Below are 23130 nucleotides of genomic sequence, written 5' to 3' on the forward strand. Positions count from 1 at the left end.
ATGATACAGGTGTGTAGCGATTTTCGTGCATGTACGTCAAACCGTTTTGTGGGGCTTGAGGCACAAAGTTTTCCGGGGGGCGCTGTTGAGCCATTTTGCCACGCCCATTAATGCAAACCAGGAAATATCAAATTTATCGCCAGGCCTGGCTTGCATGCCAAATTTGGTGCCTTTTGGGGAACTATCAAATATGGACCAATCAGATGAAGGGGGGGTGCGCTTGTTGGCGTCTAGCGTCGCCACGGTAACACTTTTCAAAGAGAAAAGTAATGCGTGTAGTCGCAGGATGGAGACGCACATTTTGATGTATAACACATCTGGGTTCACGATACGGTTCGGGCTGAATTAATTCTCGAAGGAATGGTATATATTGCTCCAAAATTACGCGATTAATTCAGAATGTTCAAAATGGCCGACTTCCTGTTCGGTTTCAGCCATGGCGCCAAGAGACTTTTCTTTTAGTTGCGACATGATACAGGAGTGTACCGATTTTCGTTCAGGTACGTCAAACCGTATTATGGGGCTTGAGGCGCAAAGTTTTTTCTGTCTGAAGCAACGAGATGAAGGGTGGGCGCGCTTTTTGGCGTCTAGCGTCGCCACGGTAACGCTTTTGAAAGAGAAAAGTAATGCGTGTGGTCGCAGGAGGGAGACGCACATTTTGATGTATAACACACTTGGGGGCACGTTACGGTTCGGGCTGAATTAACTTTCGAAGGAATGGCATAAATTTCGCCAAAATGACACGACTAATTCAAAATGGCCGACATCCTGTTCGGTTTCGGGCATGACCCCAAGAGACTTTTGTTTAAGTTGTCCCATGATACAGGTGTGTACCGATTTTCGTGCATGTACGTCAAACCGTATCGTGGGGCTTGAGGCACAAAGTTTTCCGGGGGGCGCTGTTGAGCCATTTTGCCACGCCCATTAATGCAAACCATTAAATATCAAATTTTTCGCCAGGCCTGACTTGCATGCAAAATTTGGTGACTTTTTGGGGACGTTTAGGGGGGCAAAAAGGCCCTCCTTTCGTCAGAAGAAAAAGAAAGAAAGAAAGAAAGAAAAAATTCCTACAGATACAATAGGGCCTTCGCACTGCAAGTGCTCGGGCCCTAATTAGTGTTCATAAACACATATGAAATCCAAAACCTTTTATACACACAGGTGAAATGCTCTTACACATACAACTGGAAATGTTCATAAACACATATGAAATCCAAAACCTTTTACACACTATACTGAAAACTTCTCACACTCACTTGTGAAATCTCTCAGACACACAGGTGAAATGCTCTTATACATACAACTGGAAATGTTCATAAACACAACTGAAAATCTTCTCACAAACACAACTGAAAATCTTCTCACACACAGTGGTGAAATCTTCTCACAGACACAACTGAAAATTTCAGTAGAAATGGAAGTCATTTCAGTAGAAACGGAAGTCATTTCAGTAGAAACGGACGTCATTTCAGTAGAAACGGAAGTAATTTCAGTAGAAACGGACGTCATTTCAGTAGAAACGGAAGTGAGTTGTTTAGCGCGATTTTTTTTTTCTGGCAGTTATATTGACTGATTGATATAGCAATATCTTCTCAGCAGCATACAACAACTCTGACTGAAGCAACAGCTTTACTGAATAATATATTAGCTTCAGCAGAGACTATAAGGACCCTGTTAGGTGTTACAACTGCGGGGCTACAGCCCCGCCCCCCCGGTGACTGCGAGTGCAGATCGGTGCAGGTGTGCTGGATGAGCCGCACATCACTTTTCCCATCACGGCAGCTGCGTCATAGCATAGCATCCCGCAACGGCAACAACTACAGTTTTGAGAGGATGCACACCACGTTATCAAACCCAAAAATGCTTTCGCACATGGATATATACTGGCAGAAAGCTGCCGCTGCCGCTGTTCTGTCGATTTCTGCTGCTTCGTCGAAAAAATGCTACCACCGCATAAACCGATAGCGTCTGTCTATCAATTCTTGCTACCATATCAAAAAATGCTACCTAATGGTTTTATACCTTTGTAGAGCTACAATTTTACTATTTTACTCCCTAGCCCACGTCCTTTTTCCCCAAGTGGTCCTTGTCTCTTGCCAGGCCGTCATTGTAAATAAAAATGTGTTCTTAATGACCTGCCTGGTTAAATAAAGGCCAATAACGGAATGAATATCAAATAAAGCGATAACATAGTTTTTTATTTTTCCATTTATCATATAATGTTCACAAAGTGTAATGCAATTCATGTCATGGGTAGTGTATTTTGAAGGATCAAATACTCAACATCCCATATCATCCATGTTAAATCTATTTAATGGTAGCATAATTTGATAGTCCAGTAACATCCTATCAAATAATGCTCCCGTCACTTAATGCATTCAGGTAAGATACTAATCACCTCACTGCCACTGCAGGATGAATGTCAGCATACTTACACCCCCCAATTTATCAATTTTGTGATCACTATTTTTGGATTGATAATAAGTATAAAATAATAAGAAAAGTAAAGGCACACAAACAAACAAATTGTCTCAATTTGTCGTTTCAAAAGAAGAGTGCTAAGTTCAGAAAATTACATTTAATAACATAATAACAATAACAATAATAAATAAAAGTTAACGAACACAAACAACAACAAAATGCCAAACAGAGTAGTTAGCCACTTTTCTGGCACTTATAATGTGGGACTAGTGGATACATTCAAAATGTGCCCACCTACTGCAGGACTCGCACTCGCACAAACAAATTAAAGATATACATTCATTTAAATTAATAATACAATAAAAGCACTATGGCTGGGCAATTAATATAAAAATAATGGAAACCGACATTTAGGAACTTTATTAGACTTAATGTTGCTCATGTGAATCAATCATGGCGCAGAACCACAAAGTAGCATTTCTCGACAGGTAGCATCAAACAGAACACTGTGATGGGAAAAGTGACGTGAGGCTCATCCAGCAGTCTCTGCTGAAGCTAATATTATTGAGTAAAGTTCTTTCTTCAGTCAGAGTTGTTGTATGCTGCTGAGAAGATATTGCTATATCAATCAGTCAAAATAACTGCCAGGAAAAAAAATAAAAATCGCGCTAAACAACCCACTTCCGTTTCTACTGAAATGACGTCCGTTTCTACTGAAATGACTTCCGTTTCTACTGAAATTTTCAGTTGTGTCTGTGAGAAGATTTCACCACTGTGTGTGAGAAGATTTTCAGTTGTGTTTGTGAGAAGATTTCACCACTGTGTGTGAGAAGATTTTCAGTTGTGTTTGTGAGAAGATTTTCAGTTGTGTTTGTGAGAAGATTTTCACTAGTGTTTGTGAGAGGATTTCACCACTGTGTGTGAGAGGAAAAATTTTCAACTGTATATATGAGTAGATTTCATTAGTTTGTGTAAAAGCGTTTCAGTAGTATCTGTGAGCACATTTCAGTTGTATATGTGAGTGGATACATTTCCAGTTGTATGTATAAGAGCATTTCACCTGTGTGTATGAGAGATTTCACAAGTGAGTGTGAGAAGTTTTCAGTATAGTGTGTAAAAGAGTTGGATTTCATATGTGTTTATGAACATTTCCAGTTGTATGTGTAAGAGCATTTCACCTGTGTGTATAAAAGGTTTTGGATTTCATATGTGTTTATGAACAGTAATTCAGAATTATGTCCCTCACGGCACCTCATATCTTGACATGATATTTGTCATGATTTGATGTTTTCATAAATAAAGCTGAATTGAATTGATCTATTTTGAGGTCACAGTGGTGAACTGGAATGAACTTCAGCAGAAAAGTTCCATCTGGGAATCGAACCAGGAACCTTCAAACTGGGACACGGTGCTGCTGAACATCTGAACCCACTTTATTAAAAGAATGACAGACATGATGAAATAATGATGTAGTTGTAAAGATGGACCGTGGCAGACTACAACCTGCATACGAGTGTGAACAAAGATGTACGAGGAGAAACATTTAACTAAAATACAGAAACAGTAAAGAGAAGAGAAGATGAAGTTACACGTTTCTAAATGTGTTTCTTAAGTCTACAGGGAGATGAAGTCTTACCCTCCTTCTTCTCTCTTCTCAGTTTCAGAACAGGTGTGACCAACTGTGTTTTACATGATTTGATGCATCACTGCTCCTCAGGGTTTAAGTTTGTGTGTCCCAGAGAGTCTGAACTGTTTTCACGCCTTCACACTGAAAACTGCATCAAGATGATGTTTCTAACAACTCTGATTGTTACGTTGGTTTTTCTGAGTCAGGGTGAGAGGATTCTAACTTTTGTTTAGGACTGAATTATTCATAATTGTTCAGGTTCTGTGTAAATATCATGTCTATTATTTAACTTTCTTCAAGGTTCCAGTTTTATAAACTTGTATTGAATTTGTGATTTCAGAGTCTGCTGCCAATAATTTTCTGACTCAAGCTGATAAATCCAAGTCCGTCAGTGTTGGAGGGACGGTGACCATCAGCGCCACAGGGAGTTCAGATATTGGTGCTGATCTCAGTTGGTACCTTCAGAAACCTGGACAGCCTCCCAAACCTCTGATATATAAAGCATCAAGTTTATTCTCAGGAACACCGTCCAGATTCAGAGGCAGTAGATCTGGTTCTGACTACACTTTAACCATCAGTGGCTTTACAGCTGAAGATGCTGGAGATTATTACTGTCTGGGCCTCCATAGTGGTGGAGTGTTGACACAGTGATTTAGAGCTGAACAAAAACCTCCTTCAGTTAGACTGAAGGCTGCAGCTGCAGAGAGTTGGTGAAGAGACTCTGACGGGAATAACTGGTCCAGTAAACACAAGAGTAATCATGCAGAAACACAATCAATCCAAATAAAACTGAAACATGCAGCTTTGAATTAGGTTTGGATGACCAGCTACTGTACTGCCCATCACATTTGTTTTAATTTAGCAGAATACATGCAAAAAATACTCATATTGAATTATTGCATCAACAAATTGAGAACTGTTTTTTAATTGTAGTGATGAATTCTGCAAAATAACAAAAGTAAATTTGACTAGACACCAAATATAATCAATATTTCTTCTAATATCCATTTGGATTCGCTGTAAAGACACATTGAAACACAAATTAATTCAAACAACATTTTATTTGGATTTTCAGTTCAAGTTGCATTTTGAAAAATAAATGTGGAGCAGACATGAGTAAAATACATATTTATCACAGTAAAAGCAGATGCATCATTTAGCAGAAACATCAGCAGCTGTTGAAGCTGCTGTGCTGCTGAAGCTCTACTCTGAGCAGCCGTCAGGGTCCAGGGTTTGAGTGACGGGGCTCTGTCCACTCAGACTGGCCTCACAGCTCACTGAGCCCGCCTTCCTCCACTGGTCTGCAGGGAGGGTCAGGGTGCTGCTCCAGCTGCAGAGGCCGTCCTCCCCCACCACCTCCAGGCTGTTGGACACCCCTGAAGACCTGCTGCTGCCCCCCACCTTCCAGCCCAGAGTCCAGGTGGAGGGCGAGCCCCCGCTGGCCAGACACACCAGTGTGACACTGGTCTGCTGCTCCTGCTCTGTGGAGGTGGGGAGGACAGTCAGGGTGGGCCGCACCACACCCACTGGAGGAGAGAGGGGGGGTAATCAATAATGATTATTGATGACATCTTCAAATGTGTGCTGTGTGAGAGTGAAGAAGTCGTCCCAGTGACCACTTTCTGACGTTTAAACTGACAGAGCTGAAACACTCGTGTGAACACACTTCTAACTTTGTCATCTGTCTCTTTCACTTCCTTTAAACTACACGAAGAACGACTGAACCGTGAACACAGAGCTGATCTGTTGTTACTGAAAAAATCATCACTTAACGTTCAAAATAACAAAAATTCACATTGCAATTAAAACAGAAACATAAATGACTGTGAACGTATAAAGAAAATAGAAAAAGGACATTTTAAATTAAACATTTAAATCTAATAAACTATTACTGAATTATTACTTTATACATTTTTAGCAATAATAAAAATTTGACGATTAAACGATTAAAAGTTGTTGAAGAAAAAAATAGAAGTGAAATGTTTTTTTTTCCTGAATTAAAAAATTAAACATTTAACACTTTAATGCCCTATGTTGTATATTTGACAAAAATCTGTTTGAGACTCAGAAATCAAAAATAAATATTTATAATAAAAAAGATTCATACTATTAAAGAATGTCTAAAAAGTAGGTACAATAAATACTAAAATAAATCTAATTATCTGATGCATTCATTGTGAAATGAGTTCGGTTTGATAAAAAACACAAAACTGTTGTAAAAGTTCTGAATTCAATAAAATCCAGTTTATTAAAAAAATACCAACACAGTAAATAAAAATGAAAATAGATGAAATTAGTGAATATTTCAGGTACTTACCGTCAGCGATGAGTTTGGTTCCTCCACCAAAAGTCCACCACAGTGATACAAACTCGTTTAGACGTCGTACAAAAACCTCCTGCACTCTGAACAACATCTGTCCACTGAAAACACCCTGATTCTACTCACAAAACATCAATATTCGTACTTTTATCTATCTGACATGCTTTCCACTCATTAAGAGATTCATATTATGGTATAGATCAAGATTATTTCTTTAATTTTATATAATTTTCACACATGTGAATAAAAACCAGAAGTCTCTTTGTAACAGTGAATCTTTTCATCTTTTTGTTTTAATTAAATCAGTGAATTTATAAAAACAACTTCTTTAAAGAATCACAATGAAAAAAAATTATTGAATCAAACATCAAAAATAGATAATTTAAGATAGTAAATGCTGGAGTTAAATGGAGACAAATAATCCAGTTACATACAAACCAGAATGGACCCAAATGATTCTTAAATCCTCAGCTGCACATCTGATTTAATTTCTCCAGTTTCATTAAATTCTTTAAAAATGTAAATCCAAACAACGTGTCTCCTGATTTCATGTCCCATCTTGTCTTCAGCGTGTTGAGAGAAGATACATCATTTCCATGTGAGGAAGCTTTTCATGGTCAGCTGATGCTGCAGTGAAGTGAGGAGGTTCAGTCCTGAGAGGTCACACTGCAGGACTCAGACGTGCAGCTGGTCACTCGTCCGTGTCCTCATTTAAATATCTGCTGGATTTCCCTCAGCATCGGTCTTTATTAAGGTGTCAGCTTTGCTGAAAAGTACTTTGCTTCTTTTTTTATTCACACTCGCAGACATCCATCATGAAGAAGTGTCTGATTCTGCTGTCAGTTCTGGCGGTCCAGTTTCTGGGTGAGTCAGTGATTTCATGGAGTAAAGGTACATTCCAGGTGATGGATTCAGCACGTTTACGTCGTTTATTGTTTGCAGGATTGAAAGCTGCTCCATCTGTGACTCAGTCACCGTTGTCAAAGTCGGTAAGAGTCGGGGAGACGGTCTCTCTGAGCTGTACGGCCAGTGAAGGAATGGATGATGATCTCAGCTGGTACCTGCAGAAACCTGGACAGCCTCCCAAACTGCTGTTTTACCAAATAACTCTGAGTGAATCTGACACTCCAGCTCATTACAGCAGTGATGGGTCTGAACCTGAATTCACGCTGACCATCACTGGATTTCAGGCTCAAGATGCTGGAGATTATTATTGTATGGGAGCATATACCGGTGGTGTGTTAACACAGTGATAGAGAGTCGTACAAAAACCTCCCCCTGATCAGCCTACAGACTGTTGTTTTGCAGTCATGGCCGGTTGCAGGAGACTGATAAGCACCACTGATCATCTGAACAGTCACTAACAGACACAAAATGCAGAAATGTCCCCATTCCTGTTCCCAATCTGGTCCAGTTGGAGTCACACTTCATTTGTGTTGTATCATCTTCTTTGAACAGGAATATCTATTTGGAAGATGTGCATAGGTGTGAGTGAAAATAAGTCAAAAACAGCTGTATTTGGATTGAATATCCATGGTGATATATCAGTAAATTATCATTACTTTTCCAGTCTAGTACCTGAGAAAGATCAAATGGCACATATGAGGCCAAAATAGGCCCAAATGGCCCATTTAGTGGTTCAGCCTGGACACACCTTTAGTTAACATCATTACACCTGCTCAGGTTCACTGTTTTAACATATACATCTGCACATCTACTAATCAGATATTACTTTATTAATACAAAACTAAATGTGCTGCTGTCCTATGATTCAAAGGTTGGTTTATAGGTGGGTTCAGAGTAATGTTTGTTTTCTTTAGGACAAAGATAAGAAATTGAAGGTTTCTACTGAATTCCAAAAGACTTAACTCTTACACAGTAACACACATCTGGATTCTGACTCTTCTGTATTTATCTTACATGTTTAAGCTTTCTTATGAGACCATGATTCTATACACACAACCCTCATACTTAGATGGACGCCATTAAATCTGGGTAAGTCGTTTCAGGTGTGAGGCAGAAAAATAGGCCTGACTAATAAGGGTTTTGGTTATCCTGTTTTCCTTTTTTTTCCTTTTTGTTTTAAATCTTAATTCATGTGCTTTAAGTTTTAAATTCACTTTAAGTTTTCTTTGTGCATGAAACATGTAATACAAATAATATTGTTTTTTCCTAATGTTCATGATGTTTTAAACAAATGAAAGTCATAAGTGAAGACAAAATTCTCAAGTGAACCATCCATCCTTCGTCCGTACCAACGTGGTGTCTTGACATGATATTGGTCATGATTTGATGTTTTCATAAAAATAAAGATGAATTGAATTGATCTATTTTGAGGTCACCGTGGTGAACTAGAATGAACTTCAGCAGAAAAGTTCCATCTGGGAATCGAACCAGGAACCTTTAAACTGGGACACGGTGCTGCTGAACATCTGAACCCACTTTATTAAAAGAATGACAGACATGATGAAATAATGATGTAGTTGTAAAGATGGACTGTCGGCAGATGAAAACCTGCATACGAGTGTGAACAAAGATGTACGAGGAGAAACATTTAACTAAAATACAGAAACAGTAAAGAGAAGAGAAGATGAAGTTACACGTTTCTAAATGTGTTTCTTAAGTCTACAGGGAGATGAAGTCTTACCCTCCTTCTTCTCTCTTTTCAGTTTCAGAACAGGTGTGACCAACTGTGTTTTACATGATTTGATGCATCACTGCTCCTCAGGGTTTAAGTTTGTGTGTCCCAGAGAGTCTGAACTGTTTTCACGCCTTCACACTGAAAACTGCATGAAGATGATGTTTCTAACAACTCTGATTGTTACGTTGGTTTTTCTGAGTCAGGGTGAGAGGATTCTAACTTTTGCTTAAGACTGAATTATTAACAATTGTTCAGGTTCTGTGTAAATATCATGTCTGTTATTTAACTTTCTTCAAGGTTCCAGTTTTATAAACTTGTATTGAATTTGTGATTTCAGAGTCTGCTGCCAATAAATTTCTGACTCAAGCTGATAAATCCAAGTCTGTCAGTGTTGGAGGGACGGTGACCATCAGCGCCACAGGGAGTTCAGATATTGGTGCTGATCTCAGTTGGTACCTTCAGAAACCTGGACAGCCTCCCAAACTTCTGATATATGATGCAACAAGTTTATTCTCAGGAACACCGTCCAGATTCGAAGGCAGTAGATCTGGTTCTGACTACACTTTAACCATCAGTGGCTTTACAGCTGAAGATGCTGGAGATTATTACTGTCTGGGATACCATGGTAGTGGAGTGTTGACACAGTGATTTAGAGCTGAACAAAAACCTCCTTCAGTTAGACTGAAGACTGCAGCTGCAGAGAGTTGGTGAAGAGACTCTGACGAGAATCACTGGTCCAGTAAACACAAGAGTCATCATGCAGAAACACAATCAATCCAAATAAAACTGAAACATGCAGCTTTGATCACCAAATCATCCTCAAATATTTCAAATTGTTTTTTGAAATTTTAATTTAAAGGAGCACAAGGCAGGATTTATGAAAAAAATTCGTATACTTTTTAATTTTTCAACAGAGCTGCAACAGAGCTATTTGTTTGCAGTCTGATCAGAGGGAGGTTTTTGTAGGACTCTAACCACTGTGTGGCAGCACATCATTGTTATCACTAACATATACTCCCATACAATTATAATCAACAGGATCATCATGCATCATGCAGAAACACAATCAATCCAAATAAAACTGAAACATGCAGCTTTGAATTAGGTTTGGATGACCAGCTACTGTACTGCCCATCAGTTTTTGTCTTAATTCAGCAGAATACATGCAAAAAATAATCATATTGTATTATTGAATCAACAAATTGAGAGAATTTTTTTAACTGTAGTGATGCATTCTGCAAAATAACAAAAGTAAACTTTACTAGACACCAAATATGATCAATATTTCTTCTAATATCCATTTGTATTCACTGTAAAGACGCATTGAAAAACAATTTATTTCAAGTCAACATTTTATTTGGATTTTCAGTTCAAGTTGAAGTTTTGAAAAACTGTGGAGCAGAATGTGAGTAAAATACATATTTATCGCAGTAAAAGCAGATGCATCATTTAGCAGAAACATCAGCAGCTGTTGAAGCTGCTGTGCTGCTGAAGCTCTACTCTGAGCAGCCGTCAGGGTCCAGGGTTTGAGTGACGGGGCTCTGTCCACTCAGACTGGCCTCACAGCTCACTGAGCCCGCCTTCCTCCACTGGTCTGCAGGGAGGGTCAGGGTGCTGCTCCAGCTGCAGAGGCCGTCCTCCCCCACCACCTCCAGGCTGTTGGACACCCCTGAAGACCTGCTGCTGCCCCCCACCTTCCAGCCCAGAGTCCAGGTGGAGGGCGAGCCCCCGCTGGCCAGACACACCAGTGTGACACTGGTCTGCTGCTCCTGCTCTGTGGAGGTGGGGAGGACAGTCAGGGTGGGCCGCACCACACCCACTGGAGGAGAGAGGGGGGGTAATCAATAATGATTATTGATGACATCTTCAAATGTGTGCTGTGTGAGAGTGAAGAAGTCGTCCCAGTGACCACTTTCTGACGTTTAAACTGACAGAGCTGAAACACTCGTGTGAACACACTTCTAACTTTGTCATCCGTCTCTTTCACTTCCTTTAAACTACACGAAGAACGACTGAACCGTGAACACAGAGCTGATCTGTTGTTACTGAAAAAATCATTACTTAACGTTCAAAATAACAAAAATTCGCAATTAAAACAGAAACATAAATGACTGTGAACATATAAAGAAAATAGAAAAAGGACATTTTAAATTAAACATTTAAATCTAATAAACTATTACTGAATTATTACTGTATACATTTTTAGCAATAATAACAATTTGAAAATGATTAAAAGTTGTTGAAGTGAAGTGAAATGTTTTTGTTTCTGATTTAAAAAATTAAACATTTAACACCTTAATGCCCTATGTTGTATATTTGACAAAAATCTGTTTGAGACTCAGAAATCAAAAATAACTATTTATAATAAAAAAGATTCATACAATTAAAGAATGTCTAAAAAGTGGGTACAATAAAGACTAAAATAAATCAAATTATCTGATGCATTCATTGTGAAATCAGTTCGGTTTGATAAAAAACACAAAACTGTTGTAAAAGTTCTGAATTCAATAAAATCCAGTTTATTCAAAAAATACCAACACAGTAAATAAAAATGAAAATAGATGTAATTAGTGAATATTTCTGGTACTTACCGTCAGCGATGAGTTTGGTTCCTCCACCAAAAGTCCACCACAGTGATACAAACTCGTTTAGACGTCGTACAAAAACCTCCTGCACTCTGAACAACATCTGTCCACTGAAAACACCCTGATTCTACTCACAAAACATCAATATTCGTACTTTTATCTAACTGAAATGCTTTCCACTCATTAAGAGATTCATATTATGGTATAGATCAAGATTATTTCTTTAATTTTATATAATTTTCACACATGTGAATAAAAACCAGAAGTCTCTTTGTAACAGCGAATGTTTTCATCTTTTTGTTTTAATTAAATCAGTGAATTTATAAAAACAACTTCTTTAAAGAATCACAATGAAAAAAAAATATTAAATCAAACAGCAAAAATAGATAATTTAAGATAGGAAATGCTGGAGTTAAATGGAGACAAATAATCCAGTTACATACAAACCAGAATGGACCTAAATGATTCTTAAATCCTCAGCTGCACATCTGATTTAATTTCTCCAGTTTCATTAAATTCTTTAAAAATGTAAATCCAAACAACGTGTGTCCTGATGTCATGTCCCATCTTGTCTTCAGCGTGTTGAGAGAAGAGACATCATTTCCATGTGAGGAAGCTTTTCATGGTCAGCTGATGCTGCAGTGAAGTGAGGAGGTTCAGTCCTGAGAGGTCACACTGCAGGACTCAGACGTGCAGCTGCTCACTCGTCCGTGTCCTCATTTAAATATCTGCTGGATTTCCCTCAGCATCAGTCTTTATTAAGGTGTCAGCTTTGATGAAAAGTACTTTGCTTCTTTTTTTATTCACACTCGCAGACATCCATCATGAAGAAGTGTCTGATTCTGCTGTCAGTTCTGGCGGTCCAGTTTCTGGGTGAGTCAGTGATTTCATGGAGTAAAGGTACATTTCAGGTGATGGATTCAGCACGTTGACGTTGTTTATTGTTTGCAGGATTGAAAGCTGCTCCATCTGTGACTCAGTCACCGTTGTCAAAGTCGGTAAGAGTCGGGGAGACGGTCTCTCTGAGCTGTACGGCCAGTGAAGGAGTGGATGATGATCTCAGCTGGTACCTGCAGAAACCTGGACAGCCTCCCAAACTGCTGTTTTACCAAATAACTCTGAGTGAATCTGACACTCCAGCTCATTACAGCAGTGATGGGTCTGAACCTGAATTCACGCTGACCATCAGTGGATTTCAGGCTCAAGATGCTGGAGATTATTATTGTATGGGATTATATGCTACTGATGATGGTGGTTTTGTGTTCACACAGTGGTAGAGAGTCGTACAAAAACCTCCCCCTGATCAGCGTACAGACTGTTGTTTTGCAGTCATGGCCGGTTGCAGGAGACTGATAAGCACCACTGATCATCTGAACAGCCACTAACAGACACAAAATGCAGAAATGTCCCCATCCCTGTTCCCAATCTGGTCCAGGTGAAGTCACACTTCATTTGTGTTGTATCATCTTCTTTGAACAGGAATATCTATTTGGAAGATGTGTATAGGTGTGAGTGAAAATAAGTCAAAAACAGCTGTATTTGGATTGAATATCCATGGTGATATATCAGTAAATTATCATTAATTTTCCAGTCTAGTACCTGAGAAAGATCAAATGGCATATATGAGGCCAAAATAGGCCCAAATGGCCCATTTAGTGGTTCAGCCTGGACACACCTTTAGTTAACATCATTACACCTGCTCAGGTTCACTGTTTTAACATATACATCTGCACATCTGCTAATGAGATATTACTTTATTAATTACAAAACTAAATGTGCTGCTGTCCTATGATTCAAAGGTGGGTTTATAGGTGGGTTCAGAGTAATGCTTGTTTTCTTTAGGACAAAGATAAGAAATTGAAGGTTTCTATTGAATTCCAAAAGACTTAACTCTGACACAGTAACACACATCTGGATTCTGACTCTTCTGCATTTATCTTACATGTTTAAGCTTTCTTATGAGACCATGAATCTATACACACAACCCTCATACTTGAATACGTGAAGATGGACGCCATTAAGTCTGGGTAAGTTGTTTCAGGTGTGAGGCAGAAAAATAGGCCTGACTAATAAGAGCTTTGGTTATCCTGTTTTACTTTTTTTCCTTTTTGTTTTAAATCTTAATTCATGTGCTTTAAAATGTTGACATCCAGGATACTAATGTATAAAGAATTAGAGTTCTCATTTGGTCCATTATGCTGCACACGTGTCCTTATTTGTTCACCAGTAAATGCTCATCGTTGACATATTTGGTTTAAAGTCAAAAGTGATATTGATGAGAATAATGTCTGATACAAAGTTGTGGATGCAGAAGCAAGTTATGGACCAACGTTCCTCCAGGCAGGTTAATTTGTATAGCACAATTCAACAACAGGGAAATTCACAGAGCTTTAAAAAAGACATTAAAACATCATCACATAGTAGAAATAAAAAGTGTGATTTAAAATTTTAACAAATAAGAAAGAAATAAGAACAATAGATAAAATCAGTGTAGATTTTGAGCTTTATTCAAATGCAGCTGAAAATAGGTGTTTTTTCAGCAGATCTAAGGATTTCTGGGAGTTTGTTTCCAGACATGTGGAGCATAGAAGCTGAAAGCAGCTTCTCCACGTCTGGTTCTGACTCTGGGAACTGATAAAAACCAGATCCAGATGACCTGAGGGGTCTGGAAGGTTCATACTGGGTCCTGAGGTCCCTGATGTATTCTGGTCCTGGACCATTCAGAGCTTTATAGACCAGGATCAGAACTTTAAAGTCTGTTCTCTGATGGACAGACAGCCAGTGTAAAGACCTCAGACTGGACTGATGTGGACTGATGTGGTCTGATGTGGTCTTAGTGAGGTGGTGACTAGTAATCCTTTCTCTTTTGTTTTTGTTTAACTAGAGAAAGTTGCGCCACATCCAGTCATTAATTTCCTCAATGCATTTACCAAAAGGGTGTACAGGGCCTTTAAATTAAAATTTCAAAAAACAATTTGAAATATTTGAGGATGATTTGGTGATCATTACTTAATCCAAAGCTGCATGTTTCAGTTTTATTTGGATTGATTGTGTTTCTGCATGATGACTCTTGTGTTTACTGGACCAGTTATTCTCGTCAGAGTCTCTTCACCAACTCTCTGCAGCTGCAGTCTTCAGTCTAACTGAAGGAGGTTTTTGTTCAGCTCTAAATCACTGTGTCAACACTCCACCACCATGGTAGCCCAGACAGTAATAATCTCCAGCATCTTCAGCTGTAAAGCCACTGATGGTTAAAGTGTAGTCAGAACCAGATCTACTGCCTCTGAATCTGGACGGTGTTCCTGAGAATAAACTTGATACTTTATATATCAGAGGTTTGGGAGGCTGTCCAGGTTTCTGAAGGTACCAACTAAGATCAGGACCAATATCTGAACTCCCTGTGGCGCTGATGGTCACCGTCCCTCCAACACTGACGGACTTGGATTCATCAGCTTGAGTCAGAAAATTATTGGCAGCAGACTCTGAAATCACAAATTCAATACAAGTTTATAAAACTGGAACCTTGAAGAAATTTAAATAACTGACATGATATTTACACAGAACCCGAACAATTGTTAATAATTCAGTCTTGATCAAAAGTTAGAATCCTCTCACCCTGACTCAGAAAAACCAACGTAACAATCAGAGTTGTTAGAAACATCATCTTGATGCAGTTTTCAGTTTGAAGGCGTGAAAACAGTTCAGACTCTCTGGGACACACAAACTTAAACCCTGAGGAGCAGTGATGCATCAAATCATGTAAAACACAGTTGGTCACACCTGTTCTGAAACTGAAAAGAGAGAAGAAGGAGGGTAAGACTACATCTCCCTGTAGACTTAAGAAACACATTTAGAAACGTGTAACTTCATCTTCTCTTCTCTTTACTGTTTCTGTATTTTAGTTAAATGTTTCTCCTCGTACATCTTTGTTCACGCTCGTATGCAGGTTTTCATCTGCTGACAGTCAATCTTTACAACTACATCATTATTTCATCATGTCTGTCATTCTTTTAATAAAGTGGGTTCAGATGTTCAGCAGCACCGTGTCCCAGTTTGAAGTTTCCTGGTTCGATTCCCAGCTGGAACTTTTCTGCTGAAGTTCATTCCAGTTCACCACTGTGACCTCATATTAGATCAATTCAATTCAGCTTTATTTATGAAAACATCCAATCATGAAAGATACCATGTCAAGGCACCACATTAATACAGATGAAGGATGTATAGTTCAAATGTAAATTTTGCATTCTCTTATGACTTCTGTTTATTTATTTATTTTACAAAAAGTATTAAAAATATTCATCATTATTCTCTTGTTGAGCAAATTGTATTAAGATTTATAGACATTTTAATTTTGTTTCTGCAAGACATTCAAAAAGAGTGGGATCAGTAAAGCTTTCATCTTATGTGATGTTCATTCTCTCAAAACTTAAAATAAATGTTGACATCCAGGATACTAATTTATAAAGAATTAGAGTTCTCATTTGGTCCATTATGCTGCACATGTGTCCTTATTTGTTCGACAGTAAATGCTCATGGTTGACATATTTGGTTTAAAGTCAAAAGTGAGATTGATGAGAATAATGTCTGATACAAAGGTGTGGATGCAGAAGCAAGTTATGGACCAACGTTCCTCCAGGCACGGCAAGTTAATTTGTATAGCACAATTCAACAACAGGGAGATTCACAGAGCTTTAAAAAAGACATTAAAACATCATCACATAGTGGAAATAAAAAGTATGGTTTAAAATCTTAACAAATAAGAAAGAAATAAGAACAATAGATAAAATCAGTGTAGATTTGGAGCTTTATTCAAATGCAGCTGAAAATAGGTGTTTTTTCAGCAAATCTGAGGATTTCTGGGAGTTTGTTCCCGACATGTGGAGCATAGAAGCTGAAAGCAGCTTCTCCACGTCTGGTTCTGACTCTGGGAACTGATAAAAACCAGATCCAGATGACCTGAGGAGTCTGGAAGGTTCATACTGGGTCCTGAGGTCCCTGATGTATTCTGGTCCTGGACGTTTCAGAGCTTTATAGACCAGCATCAGAACTTTAAAGTCTGTCCTCTGATGGACAGACAGCCAGTGTAAAGACCTCAGACTGGACTGATGTGGACTGATGTGGACTGATGTGGACTGATGTGGACTGATGTGGACTGATGTGGACTGATGTGGACTGATGTGGACTGATGTGGACTGATGTGTACAGATGTGGACTGATGTGGACTGATGTGGACTGATATGGACTGATGTGGACTGATGTGGACTGATGTGTACAGATGTGGACTGATGTGGACTGATGTGGTCTTAGTGAGGACTGGAGCAGCAGAGTTCTGAATGAGCTGCAGTTTTCTCACTGACTTTTTAGGTAAACCTGTAAAGATGATGTTACAATAATCAAGCTACTAAAGATGAAAGCATGGACTACTTTTTCCAGGTCCTGCAGAAACATTAGATCTTTTAACTTTGATATATTCTTAAGGTGATAGTAGGCTGACAATGTTATTGCCTTGATGTGTTTTACAAATGTAGGTCTGAGTCCATCACTACACCCAGATTTCTGGTCTGGTTGGTAATTTTTAGAGGTATAGATTGAAGCTCTGTGGTGACTAGTAATCGTTTCTCTTTGGCTACAAAGACAATTACCTGAGTTTTGTTTTTGTTTAACATGAAAAAGTTGCGGCACATCCAGTCATTAATTTCCTCAATGCATTTACCAAGAGGGTGTACAGGCCTCGGCCTCCTGGTGACATTGTTGTTGTTCTGTATAATCTCTACCTCACTTTGGGACTATAAATGTAGACAAAAACTTAAAAATGAGCATCAGCTAAAGGAAGAAGAACTGTAGCGCTTTTTAACTTCAGATGGACATTGACCTGTTGCAGATGGACTTCTGTCAGTGCTGCTACTGAGAGACTTAACCGTTGTTACCAATGCTGCATGTGACATCATCAGCTCAGACTTTTCCAAACAGTAAACACGAAACCCCAATACATCCAACTCATCTCCTGAAGACTTTAACCTCTCCCCTGTATCAGCTACACTTCTGAGTTTGAAGCAGTTGCTTCACTTTTTTTCTTGTTTACTGTAATATTTATTTATAGTTAATTTATACTGGGCCATTATAATTTTCCTTTGGGTTTTCATGAGTTATTCCTCAGTTCATTTAATTTCTTTTCAATGCAAAAAAGTTTTCATGCAGCATTTCTGATGTGGTGGAAACATCTGGAGCAGATAATTGCGACAACGATATAAAAGAACATCAAATGTGGAGCTTTAGTTCCCATTTTCACGACATTTCTGGATTTTGTGTCTGTTAGTGACTGTTCAGATGATCAGTGGTGCTTATCAGTCTCCTGCAACCGGCCATGACTGCAAAACAACAGTCTGTACGCTGATCAGGGGGAGGTTTTTGTACGACTCTCTACCACTGTGTGAACACAACACCACCATCATCAGTAACATATACTACCATACAATAATAATCTCCGGCATCTTGAGCCTGAAATCCACTGATTGTCAGCGTGAATTCAGGTTCAGACCCATCACTGCTGTAATGAGCTGGAGTGTCAGATTGACGCTCAGTTGTTTGGTAAAACAGCAGTTTGGGAGGCTGTCCAGGTTTCTGCAGGTACCAGCTGAGATCATGAACCAATCCTTCACTGGCCGTACAGCTCAGAGAGACCGTCTCCCTGACTTTTACCCACTTTGACAACGGTGACTGAGTCACAGAATGAGCAGCTTTCAATCCTGCAAACAATAAACAACGTCAACGTGCTGAATCCATCACCTGAAATGTACCTTTAGTTCATGAAATCATTGACTCACCCAGAAACTGGACCGCCAGAACTGACAGCAGAATCAGACACTTCTTCATGATGGATGTCTGTGAGTGTGAATAAAAAAAGAAGCAAAGTACTTTTCAGCAAAGCTGACACCTTAATAAAGACTGATGCTGAGGGAAATCCAGCAGATATTTAAATGAGGACACGGACGAGTGAGCAGCTGCACGTCTGAGTCCTGCAGTGTGACCTCTCAGGACTGAACCTCCTCACTTCACTGCAGCATCAGCTGACCATGAAAAGCTTCCTCACATGGAAATGATGTCTCTTCTCTCAACACGCTGAAGACAAGATGGGACATGAAATCAGGAGACACGTTGTTTGGATTTACATTTTTAAAGAATTTAATGAAACTGGAGAAATTAAATCAGATGTGCAGCTGAGGATTTAAGAATCATTTGGGTCCATTCTGGTTTGTATGTAACTGGATTATTTGTCTCCATTTAACTCCAGCATTTACTATCTTAAATTATATATTTTTGATGTTTGATTTAGTAATTTTTTTTCATTGTGATTCTTTAAAGAAGTTGTTTCTATAAAATCACTGATTTAATTTTACAAAAAGATGAAAACATTCACTGTTACAAAGAGACTTCTGGTTTTTATTCAGATGTGTGAAAATGATACAAAATTAAAGAAATAATTTTGATCTATACCATAATATGAATCTCTTAATGACTGGAAAACATTTCAGATAGATAAAAGTATGAATATTGATGTTTTGTGAGTAGAATCAGGGTGTTTTCAGTGGACAGATGTTGTTCAGAGTGCAGGAGGTTTTTGTACGACGTCTAAACGAGTTTGTATCACTGTGGTGGACTTTTGGTGGAGGAACCAAACTCATCGCTGACGGTAAGTACCAGAAATATTCACTAATTACATCTATTTTCATTTTTATTTACTGTGTTGGTATTTTTTGAATAAACTGGATTTGATTGAATTCAGAACTTTTACAACAGTTTTGTATTTTTTTATCAAACCGAGCTGATTTCACAATGAATGCATCAGATAATTTGATTCATTTTAGTATTTATTGTACCTACTTTATAGACATTCTTTAATTGTATGAATCTTTTTTATTATAAATAGTTATTTTTGATTTCTGAGTCTCAAACTGATTTTTGTCAAATATACAACATTAGGCATTAAGGTGTTAAATGTTAAATTTTTTAAATCAGAAACAAAAACATTTCACTTCTATTATTTTCTTCAACAATTTTTAGTAATTTTCAAATTTTTATTATAGCTATAAATGTATAAAGTAATAATTCAGTAATAGTTTATTAGATTTAAATGTTTAATTTAAAATGTCCTTTTTACATTTTCTTTATATGTTCACAGTCATTTATGTTTCTGTTTTAATTGCGAATTTTTGTTATTTTGAACGTTAAGTAATGATTATTTCAGTAACAACTGATCAGCTCTGTGTTCACGGTTCAGTCGTTCTTCGTGTAGTTTAAAGGAAGTGAAAGAGACGGATGACAAAGTTAGAAGTGTGTTCACACGAGTGTTTCAGCTCTGTCAGTTTAAACGTCAGGAAGTGGTCACTGGGACGACTTCTTCACTCTCACACAGCACACATTTGAAGATGTCATCAATAATCATTATTGATTACCCCCCCTCTCTCCTCCAGTGGGTGTGGTGCGGCCCACCCTGACTGTCCTCCCCACCTCCACAGAGCAGGAGCAGCAGACCAGTGTCACACTGGTGTGTCTGGCCAGCGGGGGCTCGCCCTCCACCTGGACTCTGGGCTGGAAGGTGGGGGGCAGCAGCAGGTCTTCAGGGGTGTCCAACAGCCTGGAGGTGGTGGGGGAGGACGGCCTCTGCAGCTGGAGCAGCACCCTGACCCTCCCTGCAGACCAGTGGAGGAAGGCGGGCTCAGTGAGCTGTGAGGCCAGTCTGAGTGGACAGAGCCCCGTCACTCAAACCCTGGACCCTGACGGCTGCTCAGGGTAGAGCTTCAGCAGCACAGCAGCTTCAACAGCTGCTGATGTGTCTGCTAAATGATGCATCTGCTTTTACTGTGATAAATGTGTATTTTACTCACATTCTGCTCCACATTTATTTTTCAAAATGCAACTTGAACTGAAAATCCAAATAAAATGTTGTTTGAATTAATTTCAAAAGGTCTCAATTTGTTGATTCAATAATACAATATGAGTATTTTTTGCATGTATTCTGCTAAATTAAAACAAATCTGATGGACAGTACAGTAGCTGGTCATCCTAACCTAATTCAAAGCTGCATGTTTCAGTTTTATTTGGATTGGTTGTGTTTCTGCATGATGACTCTTGTGTTTACTGGACCAGTTATTCCCGTCAGAGTCTCTTCACCAACTCTCTGCAGCTGCAGTCTTCAGTCTAACTGGAGGAGGTTTTTGTTCAGCTCTAAATCACTGTGTCAACACTCCACCACTATGGAGGCCCAGACAGTAATAATCTCCAGCATCTTCAGCTGTAAAGCCACTGATAGTTAAAGTGTAGTCAGAACCAGATTTACTGCCTCTGAATCTGGACGGTGTTCCTGAGAATAAACTTGATGCTTTATATATCAGAGGTTTGGGAGGCTGTCCAGGTTTCTGAAGGTACCAACTGAGATCAGGACCAATATTTGAACTCCCTGTGGCGCTGATGGTCACCGTCCCTCCAACACTGACAGACTTGGATTTATCAGCTTGAGTCAGAAAATTATTGGCAGCAGACCCTGAAATCACAAATTTAAGATCAATAAGATCATTAGAGGTCATTAACATAAATGTAGAATATGATTCAGTCTTAAACAAAAGTTACAATCCTCTCACCCTGACTCAGAAAACCCAACGTAACAATCAGAGTTGTTAGAAACATCATCTTCATGCAGTTTTCAGTGTGAAGGCGTGAAAACAGTTCAGACTCTCTGGGACACACAAACTTAAACCCTGAGGAGCAGTGATGCATCAAATCATGTAAAACACAGTTGGTCACACCTGTTCATGTGAAACAAGAGTGACAGGAAGCCAAATAAAAGAACTGTGATCCATTAGTTGCAGTCCTCACCAGATGCATCTTGTCACATGTCTGGCTGCCCTCTGCTGACAGTTCAGCGCTACAATTACCTGATTTAAAAGAAAAAAGATGTAGATAGTTCTTAATTCTTTTAGAGACCTCTGTTGTCAAGTTTGTTTGAAGCTGTGACTTTTATTTCATTGCATACATTGAAGATTTTGTACTTCCTTCTTCTTTCATCAACTTAATTGAGTTTATTGATATACATAAATGTTTGCATTTCAGGCCTACAACACAGTCAAAGAAGAGAATAATTGTACTAGTTTTTAATGTTGTCATTGCTACTTACACCAATTTAAAGCATTGCAGATATGAAGTGATGAAGTGTTTTACATAATTTTGTCTCATTCCTCCTGCAAACATGTCTTCAGGGATGCAACACTGTCTCATTGTTTTTTATTTTAATGAAGTTATCACAGTCTGTTGGGGATCAGACAGGATTGCAGGTAAGTCAGTCCAGTACCCTCCTGCTCACCTTTTTTTGTCACCTATGATGTTGTAATATGTGCAGAATGTGGTTTTGTATTGCCTTGTTAAAAATTCCTGGCTGTACTTGGAAAAGCTGTTGCTATCAAGCCTCAATGTTTTTCTTCAATAAATGCCGTCATCAAAGAAGTGTAAAAAATCTTTACAAAGGTCACATGTCCATACCATTACAGAGCCTGCTGTCTGGACTTGTCATTGATATAAGTCTAGATGTTCCTTCTCTCCTTTCGTCCAAAGCTCATTTTTCAAGCAGCAGTTCCAAGCCTTCTCACACAAACACTTCCACTATGCAATGGTTCCTCTCTGGTCCCTCCAAGCTGTTGTTGGCTCTATCTCTCAACAAAGTTAACATGAGTCTCCTTCATGCACGGCACAGTTTTAGTAAATGTGGCATGGAATTGAAGCACTTTAAATGGTTTTCCACACTAATCAGAATGAAAACTTGTGAGGAAGTGTGTTTATGTGTTTCCTACAACATTTTTTCACTCAACCTTTCATGGATTTTGCTTCTGTAGCAACTCATCACTGCAGTGACCTGCTGTTTATGTTTTTCTTTCACCTCCTCTGTAGCAGTAAAATGCTTCCATAACAACGTGAAAAAATTGTTTCTCGTTCTTGAGAAAAAAAACACATGAAATATCTCAGCTTCACTCTCTCTGCTCCAGGATAAGTCAAAATAATTGATTTTTTTTTATTTTACCATCTGTTTCTCAGGTTTCTTGCTGTGTAATAGCTGTCCCAAATAACAAGCTTAATAAAGTCACACAAAACTGCAAAGTACTCGAAACAAGAACTAAAGCGCTGTGTTTCCTACTCTTAAAACCCATCTTCTTTCTCTTTTTTAACTGGTAGTTGCATTGATATCTATCCGCCAATGTCTCTCTACATGAAACACATTTATTCGTATTACAGGATGGCACAGGTGAGCATTATAGTAACAAATAAATCCTCAAATGTTCAGTCTGGTCTCACAGAATTGTGTAAAATTAGAAATGTGGAAGCATGTAACTTTTTTCCATTTCACATAAAGAAGTTAATCTACAATAAATTAAAAGAGTCAAAATGTTTGAGCTGAACTTATTTGAATAAGAAGTTAGAATCGATCAATATCTGCTGTTTCTGTTTCACAAAAACAGGTGTGTTTTTGCCTACTTGAAAGTATTTTGCA

The 23130-nt window shown here is 38.6% G+C and overlaps 7 gene segments (V, D, J or C); 4 read left to right on the plus strand and 3 right to left on the minus strand.

The window, feature by feature from the left end:
* The first annotated feature begins 4206 nt into the window (after positions 1–4206).
* Positions 4207–4699, plus strand: LOC133462954 (Ig kappa chain V region 3381-like). The segment is given in 2 exon segments: positions 4207–4255; positions 4389–4699. Coding segments are annotated over 2 exon segments (360 nt in total).
* Positions 4700–5127: 428 nt separating this feature from the next.
* Positions 5128–6643, minus strand: LOC133462953 (Ig lambda-3 chain C region-like). The segment is given in 2 exon segments: positions 5128–5574; positions 6366–6643. Coding segments are annotated over 2 exon segments (420 nt in total).
* Positions 6644–7183: 540 nt separating this feature from the next.
* On the plus strand, positions 7184–7621 carry LOC133462130 (Ig kappa chain V region 3547-like). The segment is given in 2 exon segments: positions 7184–7232; positions 7311–7621. Coding segments are annotated over 2 exon segments (360 nt in total).
* A 1543-nt stretch (positions 7622–9164) lies between these two features.
* LOC133462956 (Ig kappa chain V region 3547-like) lies at positions 9165–9657 on the plus strand. The segment is given in 2 exon segments: positions 9165–9213; positions 9347–9657. Coding segments are annotated over 2 exon segments (360 nt in total).
* Positions 9658–10414: 757 nt separating this feature from the next.
* LOC133462951 (Ig kappa chain V-V region MOPC 21-like) lies at positions 10415–21281 on the minus strand. The segment is given in 4 exon segments: positions 10415–10828; positions 11601–11652; positions 20840–21135; positions 21233–21281. Coding segments are annotated over 4 exon segments (720 nt in total).
* LOC133462955 (Ig kappa chain V region 3381-like) lies at positions 14766–15258 on the minus strand. The segment is given in 2 exon segments: positions 14766–15076; positions 15210–15258. Coding segments are annotated over 2 exon segments (360 nt in total).
* On the plus strand, positions 19044–20519 carry LOC133462952 (Ig lambda-3 chain C region-like). The segment is given in 2 exon segments: positions 19044–19284; positions 20066–20519. Coding segments are annotated over 2 exon segments (420 nt in total).
* Positions 21282–23130: the final 1849 nt, after the last annotated feature.

This window comes from Cololabis saira, chromosome 16, assembly GCF_033807715.1.
Source record: "Cololabis saira isolate AMF1-May2022 chromosome 16, fColSai1.1, whole genome shotgun sequence".
Classification (NCBI taxonomy): Eukaryota; Metazoa; Chordata; class Actinopteri; order Beloniformes; family Belonidae; genus Cololabis; species Cololabis saira.